Here is a 13094-nt window from a genome sequence, read left to right as displayed (position 1 = left end):
GTTCAAGTAAATTTTACAAAAACCAATAATAATAATGATTTGCAGGGTGGGAACAGCACGCTAGGAGCTATCTGACGCAGCTTGTTTCACTCGAAGCTCTAAGCAAAGTCTGGTGTAGTGCCGTGTATAAATAATGATATCGATTAAATAGTGATAGAGTAAAAAATGGATAGAAAATGTATGTGTAATCATAAAGCTCATATGAACAGTGCTTAACAAAAAGACTTATAAACTTTCACTAATAGTGAATGGTTTTAAAAATTGTTTAACTCTGAGAGATCTTTAAAATAGGTTACTATATGACGCAAGCAAATTTCAGATATGGTTTTTTCCTATTTTTATTAAAAACATTTATCAATTATCTGGACACTCATGGCCTTGCCTTTGTTGTCATGTATTATAAACGTATGTACATTTGATAATTTTTAATAGAATTAAGATAAATTTACTTAGTCATATCATGCTGACAAGATACGATTAGTTGTTAGGGGTAAGTAATTAATCAAGAATTATGTTTTTTTATCATGAATATGATATGTCCGATGACTAAGCTGATGCAAAATTTTGTTTAAGAAAAAATATCGCTTCTCTTATTCCTGTAAGTCATAGTACTAATGAAACTTCTAAATATATATGAAGCCTAGGACATTTCTGTGACTAGACTCTGCCGTTGGATACTACTTTAGGAAGTAATACTCTACTAAGGCGTTGAGCAATGAGCAGATAAGTTGAAGTACCTACATAGTACTTAGGTTGTATTGAAGTTAAACAATTAGCACTTATGATATATATAGACTTACATATGTAAAACCCGATTTTCTGATGTATTAATAAATAAATATAGTCAAAAAACATCATGTGGGGAAAACAAACGTTGTAGCTAACTTTTTAGTATGTAGTAAAATATTATAATACTTTTAAAAATCCCAAGCATTAATTGTTATTTAAATCATTAAATCATCCTCAATACTGGCAAACGTGAAGCACTTAATAGAGTAATCATATGCTAAAATGTATAACATCACACTTTTGGACTATAGCTACTACTCTTAAACTTATAAGTGGTATTAACAAAACATAGATTAGAATCAAATAAAGAAAGCTGGATTTCAATGGAAAAAAACAGCATAGCTATCTGTAAACCCGTTTTGGAGGTACGATGCCAGAGACACACACACCCTCACGCAAACACTGATGCACTCACGCAAGCCAGTATTCATACGCGCACGCACGCACGCACGCACACACAAACACACACACACACACACACATACACTGATCAGTGTTAAACTTATAAGAACCCCCTTGTTGTTATCATTTATTTAAATGACGCTTAAACTCAAATAGAACAGTTAGTGAGTGAATTTGTATGAATTCATAGATGGAAAATTATACATTTTTAAATAAAAAAGAATAGAAATTTCCTTTAAGTATTGAGTTGTAATGAAGGTTCCTATAATATAAAAAATATGAATTATTAAAACCAAAATAAAAATATTTGTATATCAAGAAGAATGTTAATACGTTGGGGTAAATGTAAGAGCCTTTTTTAAGTTTCACTTATATTGAAAATCTAATATGTAAATCTGCATTATGAGATGATATGCACACAAACAAACATGCATAATTTCAAGAGAACGTCCATATGTGTTTGTGCTGAGTAGCAAGCCTTCTGCCATGTTTGTATGTCGTTGTATAATGTAAACAAAGTGCGCTATCATTAAACTTCGCAAGTCATTGTTGTGACATATCATATATGAATTATCTATATTTTAACCACTACGCTATAAATATTTACCTTTACATATCTGCTCAAACTATGGAATATTATTCAAAATATTTTTTTATTCCGATGGAATTTTTTACTTCTCAAGTTGTGAGGAAGCCTTTATTGCACTGCTATTTTTACTCGTATGTCGCTAAATTACGCATACTCACCTGCTAAGGAGAGAACTCAAATTATGTAGGAAAGTAAAATCCGCATGTACCTACTGTCCCCACGGTGTCTATCTTCGACAGTTTAGAGAAATTCTAAAGATGTAACATATTTCCTCTCTGCCCTTTGACACCTATTATCAACGCACATCCCGTAGGATGTTAGATATACAGGGTACATGCCATCTCCGTAAGTCGTAATCGAAGCCGAGTGACAGATTCATGCCACAAATTTTATGGGAAACTGTACCGCTTTTCCAAACGTCTAATTATGGTGTACATCGTTGACATGAAGTGTATGTATTCTTTTGACTCTACTAAGATAGCGAAAAAGGTCGTACCAAAACTGTAGAAGTCTTGAACAACATTAAGTTTTTCATTAGGAATACTAAGGCGTATTCCAGAGGGCCTCCATGTCAAAGGTCTCTCTGTACAATACAACCCCTTCACCTAGATACAAGTTAGGCTCCTAGCTGACAGGAAGAGGATAATAATTTTCTTTGAGATTTGAAGAAAACAAAATTGAGACAGTCCCAACAATTTCTAAAATGAAAGGAAGAACTCTGAGCAGCATGAAGCTGTCGACGAAATATTCTTCTTCCTCATCGTCTTGTGTTATAAAATATCCAATTGATTAGACAAGGCACAGACTTTGTGGTTTTTTTTTGCACATATTAATATAGTAACAACTATAAAATCAGTTATATACTTTATTCTGCTTCATTATGTTTGTAGACTCGACTATCTATCAGGAGTTAACCAAACATTTACGCATTCACTGAGTAGTTACTATTGCAATCGTAATCCATATTTTTTTTATTGGCCTGTGTTTGCTGAGTAGTAAAAATACAATTGGCTTCAAAGCAAGCCATAATATAAATGCTCGAAGTGTCAGTCAGTGGAATTTAATTGCACGTGTCGCAATGCACAACAACAAGCTACATAAAAATTCCATTAATTAAGTAGCAAAAAAATAATACCGCCTTGGACTATTTGAGAGCAATATACAGAGTAAACAAATTGAAATATATTTTATCAAGGTACTATCCTTTGAATGATTAATCAAAAGATATTTTATAAGCAATAAATTATATCTGCTACTATTTTGTGTCAATAATGGAAATGTTATACTATTATAGTAATAAATATTTGAATATTAAAATAATAAAATAAAATGAGAATAAATATTAAATTTATTTATATTTATCATTGGTAGATATATATAATAAATGTCGAATAACGTTATATCTACGTTAAATGAGTACGTAAACTCCTCAGGGAATTAAATAGCAATAGATGTTTAAATAAATAAACATAACTAAACTTTTTGCTCCTATCATGAGGGCTAACAATATTTACATCTGTCAGATTAAAATCGACTCAATACCAAAGGGGGCTTCAACAAACAATGTTTGAAAAGAAAATACAATTAATAAATAGTTAAAAGCATTACTTCGTGATCCGGAGAGTAATCTTAATCTGAAAGGTTTAATAATTGCTGCAAATATCTATATGTAAACCATCCTTGTTAATAATGTGTGACACAATAAAAATTTATTTATGAATTAAGACAAAGAACTTAGATCAAAATTGTATTCTAACGAATATAGTCACAGGATTACTCCAAGAAAAAAAATATAAACAAAACTTCGTGGTGTTTTTAATTCGATTTTGAAAGTTTTAGAGGTTCGACTGTTCATATTGCCCAACACATAATGACCTTTCATAAAATCTTTCCGTCGCTATTTAAAAAATAAAACAGGTATTTTTTTATTGCATAACTTGTAACAACAGCTTGGTTTGTGTCGAAGAAAAATAAAAATCCCAAATTTAACAGGAACATAAAAGTATTTTCGTATAAATTTTGTAACACTGGTTAATCAAATTATAAAAAAAATATGTAAATTAAAATAGGTTGTGTTCATTTCTGAAATACCTCAGTAATGACGACTAGACCTCAAATAGTCTCCTTCAAGGATCTTGAATATCTTTCATGTGAGATACGTACCCCTACTGGACATTTAATACTATTCATAATACTTAAAAACTAGTACATATAGACATAATGTAGTTGTTATAATCTACAAACTATGTATAATCGTTGCATGTATTTCGCGGAACCGCAAATATGTTTATTAACCAGTAAAGGTCAATATTTTTTTATAAAAAATTTAATTCACAATCAGGCATGCATGGATCGCTTGAATAGTAGATGAAATTTAATGGCAGGCACATTTAAGAACAAAAAAATATACAAAAGGTTGAAGAAGTAGCCAGGTTTGTTACACAACACAAGCAATAAATATGTAGACTGTGTCAAGAACGAGATATTTATCTTAATAATTATCTTACAGAAATGTTGCAATCTAGTAGCACAATTTAAAAAGGCAGATGTATATTTCCGGCACATTTATTTACAAACGAATGGACATTAAAACGAAAATAATGACGTAATGTAAATTGTATTAATCAAATGTATGGAATTATTCTTAATGGATATTTTTACTTTTTTTTTTCTTATTCGAAATTGGAATCAAATAATAAATGTCACAAAAAGCTTAATTTTCTTTTAGATTTCTTTATTATTGTAATGTATTAAAGACTTCTTTTACAAACTTTATTTCGTATTTTTTTTTACATACTAACTTTATTGCGTTTATAAAAATAAAAATCTTTATACATTTGCGTCTACGAAATTATGCTAATATTTTTATTCGCTTCTTAGTATAATTAATTAGGTCCTTTCCTTAGAAATATATAGTTAACATTGCATTAAGTCGCCTTGAGCTGTTAACTCGTGTGCGCGGTAAAATGGAAAAATATCTTGGAAAAAAATATAAATTGAGATCATCGCATAATTTTGATGAATATCTCAAATTCATTGGTGAGTTTTTAAATATATATGTATATATTATTTAATTACATACATTTTATGCTATGCGACATATATTTTTAGTTACATCTATATGTTTTTAAGATAAAATTGTATTTTATGAATGCGTATTGCATTTTATTATCTGTGTATTTAGATTTTACGTTTAGTAATTTAAGATAAGTCAATGCCTAACCTGACGGCACGTTCTTCAGTTAGGACACATATATATTTGAATGTGAATAGAAAGAAATATATGATGTCTAAACACGATTTATTTACGTTATGTAAACTTCATAACTGTCGATGAAATTATATGTGAGAATATTATTTAAGTATGACATAAGATTAATTTAAAGTTTTCATTTTGTATTCGATATGTAAATTATAATATAAAAAGTTATTAATAACATGTCTGACGTTAAAATTTTTTTTAGATGTTATCCAACTTAATTGACTAGCCGAGTTTTTAATTACAGTTTTTTTTGGCTCTTAATATATTTAGTAATCTTCTGTAAGAAATCTAAAATAGAACGGGTTTTTATAAGTCGACGTTAGAACAATAAGGATAACTCGGTAAAATTATTAAATACTGTTTATAACTACGACAAACAACGAGAAACAGAGACAAGTTAGGTCGGTCCGTCTTTGATTATAAGCCGAGTCCATTTAGCCATTCACTTAAAGATAACCAGCCAGACAACTTGGCTTAAAGACTTAAACAGTTATTTGAGTTTACTAGAATATTAAACAAAATATCTATTAGAACAGCTCGCTTTTTGGGAGTTTTATTTTAAAGCTTGTAATCATGTTAGGGTTATTTTAAGTACTTGGTCTATATATTTATTATTTCCTAAGTCAAGGAAAAATATAATCTTGGAATTGTGATTTTGTCTGTGTGTGTTTGATACATTTATGAATATATGTGGCGAAGTTATTTAACGAATGTTATAATAAATGTTATAGGTATATTATTTGGCTAAAGATTAATTTCAATGAAATCGGAGTGTTTGAAGGAGTATTATAATTATGAAAAACCAAAAAGCATTTTTAATTATTATCGTCAAATTTTGTATTATTCTGATGTGTAAAAGGGAGGCAGTTGTGGCACAGTGGACATTCGTATGTATATGAGTGTTTAGTTTCATAGATTCGCTAATGTTTCATTGAAACAATGTTTTATCGATAAAATTCGATTATTTTGTTATTCTTTAACTTAAAAGAGGTTTTAGCTTTAACAGTACCCATTATCACTGGCCGCAACCAAATGGACAAAATAGAAAAACATAGTTTTATTAAAAAAAAAGATATTAGATGAACTTAGAGATAAGCAAAAAATATTCAATATTCAACATACATTTATCGCATAAATATAAATCTTTATAGTAGTAAAGCCTATACAAATATATATAAAAAACGTATGTAGGTCCCGCGTTAGGTAAAATAAGACAATGGAACCGGTTGTGTTTCAGTTCACTTCATACCCACAAGTTCTTTTGTAGTAAATAGATATGGTTGCGTAAGACTGGGCATTGTATAAATGTATCCGTTATATGCATTGGAATGATTCACTTAGTTTTATGATCCATTACATAAAACAAGTTAAAATTTTGGATAATTCATTTTTATATACGTTCCTTGTCGAACAGTTATGCTTAAATTATTATCTTAAAACATTATTATCTTAAAACATACTCTACAACCTAAATATGAGATCGTAGATTACATTATTGTTAAGTTAACCATGATACAATAAAATTTAAATAATTCCGTATTTATAATATGGTTACGGTAATATTTAGAATTATATAGTTCACATTTAAATTTAAAGTATCAAACTATGTTTGACCTTTGTCTCATTTAAATTTAAAATGTGTGAAGTCGGAGTCACTTACGAATATATAATATATTAAAACAAAGTTAAACTGAATTTTTATGTTTTAAGAAATGTTCATTTATTTCCAAAAGTTTTATACCAATATTTAAAATAAAATATCTATCAAAACAATCGTATATCGTTTAAGTAAAAACTACATACGTAATAATAAAATCCGCGTAGTAAATCCGAATAACACTAGTTTCATTTAAACGAATACTCGCGAAAATCTTAGATCTCATTACATACGTAATAGTTTACCAAATATATTGTAAACAGGTTGCTATATTTCAGATCTCGGGTATGCTAATTAAATGGTATTAGAACGTTTATAATTTTTTTAGTCAGGTTTGAATACATTTACTTCTGCATCTCGACCCAAAAATACACATCGGAAGTTATTTGAAGGTTGTTATTAAATGATTAAAATTTATAACATCTCTTCACATGAATATATTTTTTTAAATTTTAGCACATGAGTCGTGTTTAAAAATTACGTCATCCTCGTATAATTGCATTCTTAAAATGCGATTCCGTATCCATCAAGGTTTGTCTACTTTCAATAGAAATAAAGGAACAATCTGGATGGCTGCCGTTCTGAAACTTTATATTTCGATATTATTAACATATAAAAACCTTACTGCCACTTCAAATAAATCACTATCATATAATTAGCTATAAACTATGTGATTATTTTATTTTCCTAACTTTTTCACATTTAATATCTCTTCGCAGTATCGTTAGATATTAGAAAATCGAAAGTAACCTGTAATTAAGAATATTTTGTCATGCAGTAAATATGTTTTTATAATATTTTATTATCCTAAGTAACATTAATAATATAAAAAGACTCTATATGATTTTAAAGTAAAAGGGAATATACACTGACAATCTTGTGGATTGTTATAGAGACAATAAATTACTATGGCGTTTAATATGAGATTCTTTAAAACTGACTATGACCTATAATGCAGTGGATACAATCAGGACGATGTAAAAAGGTCTTTAGCTCTCATGAAGTCGGGACATTCGTTTCTAAGTTTGTATGGGTCTAGTGTTATGATCTGGCGCCGAGTCTCGCTTGATAGACCATTTTTGGTAATTGATTATGGTACTGTTGAGTGGCTTAGTTATCTTCTCAAGATTCACATCTTGATAAAATTGTGCCGATGTTTTGATGATACCTTTTTAATAAAAATAAAAGTCAGTCACTTCTTCATAGCTAACACACCATCAAACTGTCACTGAAGTCGGATAATGACCTCGTTGTTGGTACCCTACGGACCATTTAATCCTCTTCCTCCTCCTGGAATCCTCTTTAAATCTTTTATTATAAACACGTTAATTTTGTTTCTTAAAATATTGCTTGATTGTAAAAAAATTCATCTGTAAACAAAGAATTTTATTGGCGACCAGCCTTCTTGGACTTATAGGTAGTTGTTTTGATTTTACAACTTTATTTGTTTCTAACTTATTAGTTAAGTAATAACCAGTGCGTTTTCTATAGGTTGTAAGTCCTAAGTCATCTGTGAAAATACGCTATGTGGTTTTTCGTGATATATTCATCTCTGAAATACAAACTTTTTCATTAACATAAGACTTCTTAGAATCCTTTACTTTACTATTTTGACCGTGTTTTTCGTGGAAACGGTACGGAAAGGGCCAAAAATTTTTCCGTCGCAAACAGAGGAGCATTATACAAATTGAATTTAGTACAATCAGTCTTAATATTCTTAAGTTTCTGTCTATTTACCAGCCAGATAGACATGGAAAAAAGTAGAAAATTTCTTAATTCTTGAACAAATAAGATTTCACTAAAATATTTATATTGGATGAACGCAAAATATAGGAGACAGAGAGAACCTTCTAGAAGTTTTTCATTCTTAATTTATGATAAGTTTTACAGTATTAACTTCTCATAATTAGCATATCCTTTTAAAATAATTGAATAATAAACATCTTAAACTAAATAAATGTTTAATAATGATGCATTTAAGATGTTAATATGCGCTTGTTTGTTTAGCTTCCGTAGTATTAATAAATGTTGTGTGAACTGCGACTACCGAACTCATTTTTAACACCAAGCAGTAAATCAAATGGTGGAAAAAACTTTTTGACGAAATAAAAAAAATATTTTTTAATTTATAAAATATTTTTATAAATTTACGTATTATAGTGTCATAAATAAAATACGTTAAACACGTATACGTTATTAACGTATAATTGTACGGTTTCAAGTTCCGACTTCACTTGAATTAATTATATTTATTTAACTTGTATATAACAAATGTCGACAATGACCTTTAGAACAGTAAACCTGAATTGATGTATTAGACAGTTTTCCTCCTAACTTATTTTATAAGATAAATGGCAGTGCCTTCAAAAGTATAGTAATTATAGAGCTGCTCTCCGGCTTGTTTTGTTTTGCAAGAGCCTAAAATGTTGTAATATGTTTGAGAAAATAAAAATGGTTATGAGAAGGTGAACCCGTGTTGCCATTGAAACTTAAACAGAAATATTTAAATCAGATCAGGCGTATCGAAATGAGAGCTTCACTTGTTTTCTATATTCGGACGTATTTTCCATATTTAGGAAACTTGTGAAACCAAAATTTGTCAAGTACACATTAAACCATAAAAAAATATTATGAGCAAGTTACCTGAATTAATAAAATACGCAATTCTGCTTGATATTGTTTTAAATATTATAATTTACAGAGAAATTGTCCGATAAGTTATATACATATAGTTATATCAACATCTTACGAAAGACTCTTCGATAAAACTAGCATAATATAAAACTATAAAAAGTATATCTGTTTCATTTACATGTTTAATCTGCTTTATAAATATTCAATGAAGATTGAAATAAAATTGTTCTACTTACTAGCGTATAGTTGAAATCTTTTTCCATAAAAGTTTTTTAAATTACAAGAAATACATTATTAAAAACCGTTCATATAACAAGGAATAAGTGCTAATCTCTCCATTTATTGTCACTCACGACTTCTATTAATTAACATACAAACAGATATTTTAAATTTTATTAAACACTATATCAATATGCATATGCACTTTAAAAATCATACCAAAAGCCAACAGATAAGGTGTCTAATTTTTGAGATCTAAGACCTTCGCGAGTTTTATTCATTCAAATGTCAAATTTTTGTTTGAAATAAAATAATTAATTAGTGAGATGATAGTTTGCGCATCTTCTTATTTCTTTATAAGAGATATTTGACACAAAAAATCATGTACTATTTAAAAATTCGCAGAAGTCGGCCTGTTATCTCGGAAGCTGGTGACTTCACTGTCCCCAATCAGTGTGCTGACCAAAAACGAAGATGGCTCATACTCTCTTACAATGATAACTCCGATACGTAAGGTTGTCATTACATTTCAACTCGGAGTGGAATTCTCAGAGGATAGACCAGATGGTATCAAAGTGGGTAAAAAGATTTTTAAATAAAAGTAAAATCGATGATATCTCTCTACTTTAATGTAATAATTGTAAAAATATATTTCGAAATTTGCTTTAAACTATAAAAAAGATGGAGGATATAAAATAAATTGTTAGAATAAAAAACATATGTTGCACAATCAACATCGCAGACATCGTAGACTGGCCTAGACTGAATAAATTAAAATAATTTATTTAATACCGCCTGGATAAAACTGCCGTGTGAGATTTATAGATTATTGTTTGTTTTTTTTGTATATTGTAAATGACGGATAGTATCATAAATAAGAAACTTTATAACTCGTGACCAACCGCGATGCAATGTACGTATTTTGCAGATTGGTCTCACTGTAGATAAAATTTATAATGTAAAAAAAATATCAATATATTTATTTACAATTTCAGGTCAAGTCCACTATGCATCTTGATGGAGATAAATTAATACAGACACAAATTGAAAGTAATGGTAGGAAGTCGACGCACGTTAGAGAGTTTACAGACAAGCTTTTAACAGTGGTAAATGTTACATTTTTAATTTCATGACGTCCGAGGTCTTCGATGTTCTGCTTGGCATAATAAAATGACATATATATTTTTTTTTCAGACAACAACTGCTGAAGGTTGGGACGGACAATGCATTAGAATATACGAATTGGTGGAATGATTGTAATATCACTATAAATGGCTACTATTAATTAACTAATCATAATTGTACAAAATGTATTGATTTTTTTATCATTTCTATGTATTTATTTTAATAAATACAATATTGTTCATATCATAGGTGAGGAAATGAGTTGTTTTATTCTTTTGTTTTTATCCTTTTAACCATGGTGAAGTAATAAGGCAATATTGAAAAAAATATACTTTTAGCATAAAAAAAAACATCTTCCTATGATATTATACAAATAATATAATTTGATAAGACCGGTCAGTAAAAGTAAATCAAATGAGCAGATTATAATTAATATGATTGAATTAGGTCATAAAAAATCTTTACAAGATTATTAGAGCATTTTTATTTGATAAACAAACTCCACGAATTCTCTTCTTTCGACCGTTATAGAAATTTTAAAAGGATTATTGATTAGGTACATCGCTACTATATTTAAGAAAGAAAATAAAGGAATGACAAATACAAGAATATGTTAACTGTATCCATTACAACATTATGACTAATGAAAATATAAAAAGTAATTTTATTTTTAAATTGATTTCGTTTCTTATACGTTTATATTTCATGTTAGAGTTCCGTACCTTGATGGGAATAAGGAAAATATGGATAAATAAAATACAAGTGATTTTGTAACTACTAGCAATTGGAGGCATGTTGTTTCACTTTACCCATTTCAAACAAATGACTTCGTAAATGAAATGTTAAAAAACTAGTAAATGTTTAAAGTTAAGAAGAGATAATTGTATGAAAAACATTGCAAACTTATGAAAAAAATTAAACGGTTTTGTCTGTATTCAAAAACTTTGAAATTAAATATTAAAATATCTTAGTGTCGTTGAAGTTATCAAGAAATGTTAGTAAATTTCCCCAAAGTATTTATTCCTTCGGTACATGACCCGTATAATGAAAATCAACACTTATTTCAGTGGTCACTCGATTTCTTTTTAATCGATGTTTAAAGTGGCACACGATAAAAATTATACATTATGATAAAAACAATGCTACTCGATTTCATATCGATATTTATCGCAATTCATATTTACGAATTGATATGGAACCACCTTAAACAAATAATAGTTATCGTAAAACTTTTATCTGAAATGCAGTGCGAATTGATGTTAGTTTAAAATATATATTTATAATCTAATTTTGTATTTATATCAACTATTTCAACGGAAAAAATCTTTAAATAATTTATTATTTTCCACAAGCAGTTTTGTACCTAAAAACTACATCAGTTTAAAATCGACTTCAATAAATAAGATCTTTGTTTCGATTTAAAGTTTTTTCTTTTTTTTTATGAGCAACGATCTTGATTTTCATTAGGTTTAGAAGTTTTACTATGAAACGCATTTTTTTATTCTGGTCGATTCTATTGAATAATATTTTTATTTTATCATAAAATTGATGAGTCAGTTTATTTAATGGCAACCTAAAAATATATCTGTAATAGCGTTATCACTTATCTAATGATTATTATCTGTCACCGACTCATAATCATAAGTCCAATACGACCTATGACGAAACCCGTTACTAACTGGTCATTTAATCCAAATAATTAAGTACAATAAACCATATCTGAATAAAATGGAGTATTAAAGTATCTCTAATGAAATCAAACATTGTAAAGTTTTAATAACTTAAAGAAAGAATAAAAATTTGTCTCTCTTATGAGTTTGTAATGTATATTATATATTTATACTATGTTATTTATTTAACTTTTTTATCTACAAATATTAACCATCAAGATCTGCGGCTTCTTGTTTGAATATCATAGGTGGAGCCTAGTTGTGGTCTAATAACTACAGCTCGAACATGGGCTGGCTCGACCGGAGAAGTACCACCCTCTCACAGAAGATCGGCGTGAAGTAGTCATTAATGCCTGCATTTCGTCCGATGAGTGTGAGAACCGGTTTCCCTTTCCCTAGTCCCACCCTTTCCTGTCATTTCCTTATTCCCATCCCTCCCTTTTCCTCAACAACTTTCCATGGGCAATGGTGACTACTGGTCATCAAGTAGGCCGTCTGCTCGTTTGCTAACCGTTACTTAAAATAAAAAGTAAAGTATAAAAACGTCGTCATTTTAACGTTCCTATTGTAATTGAATAATATTTTTAATATAAGTATTTGAAAAAAAATTTTTTTTAACATGTCTACAAATTTCATTATAACAAACGTGCTAAATGATACATGAATCAATACTTTTTCTTTATTAATATTATACAAAAGTTAATCACTTAAAAAAATATTAAAAAAAATATTTAAGAGTTATCAAAA

At 28.7% G+C, this 13094-nt stretch overlaps 1 protein-coding gene across 1 annotated transcript; it reads left to right on the top strand.

Annotated features, from left to right (window-relative positions):
* The first annotated feature begins 4700 nt into the window (after positions 1-4700).
* Positions 4701-10935, top strand: LOC116778106 (probable fatty acid-binding protein). The gene is made up of 4 exons (XM_032671981.2): positions 4701-4819; positions 9958-10127; positions 10548-10658; positions 10747-10935. The coding sequence occupies exons 1-4, from the start codon at positions 4747-4749 to the stop codon at positions 10804-10806; spliced, it is 414 nt and encodes a 137-aa protein (XP_032527872.1). The 5' UTR covers positions 4701-4746; the 3' UTR covers positions 10807-10935.
* The last annotated feature ends 2159 nt before the right edge of the window (positions 10936-13094 follow it).

This window comes from Danaus plexippus, chromosome Z, assembly GCF_018135715.1.
Source record: "Danaus plexippus chromosome Z, MEX_DaPlex, whole genome shotgun sequence".
NCBI lineage: Eukaryota > Metazoa > Arthropoda > Insecta > Lepidoptera > Nymphalidae > Danaus > Danaus plexippus.
The sequence above is the reverse complement of the archived record's forward strand: the minus strand, read 5'-3'. Positions and strand labels throughout refer to the sequence as shown.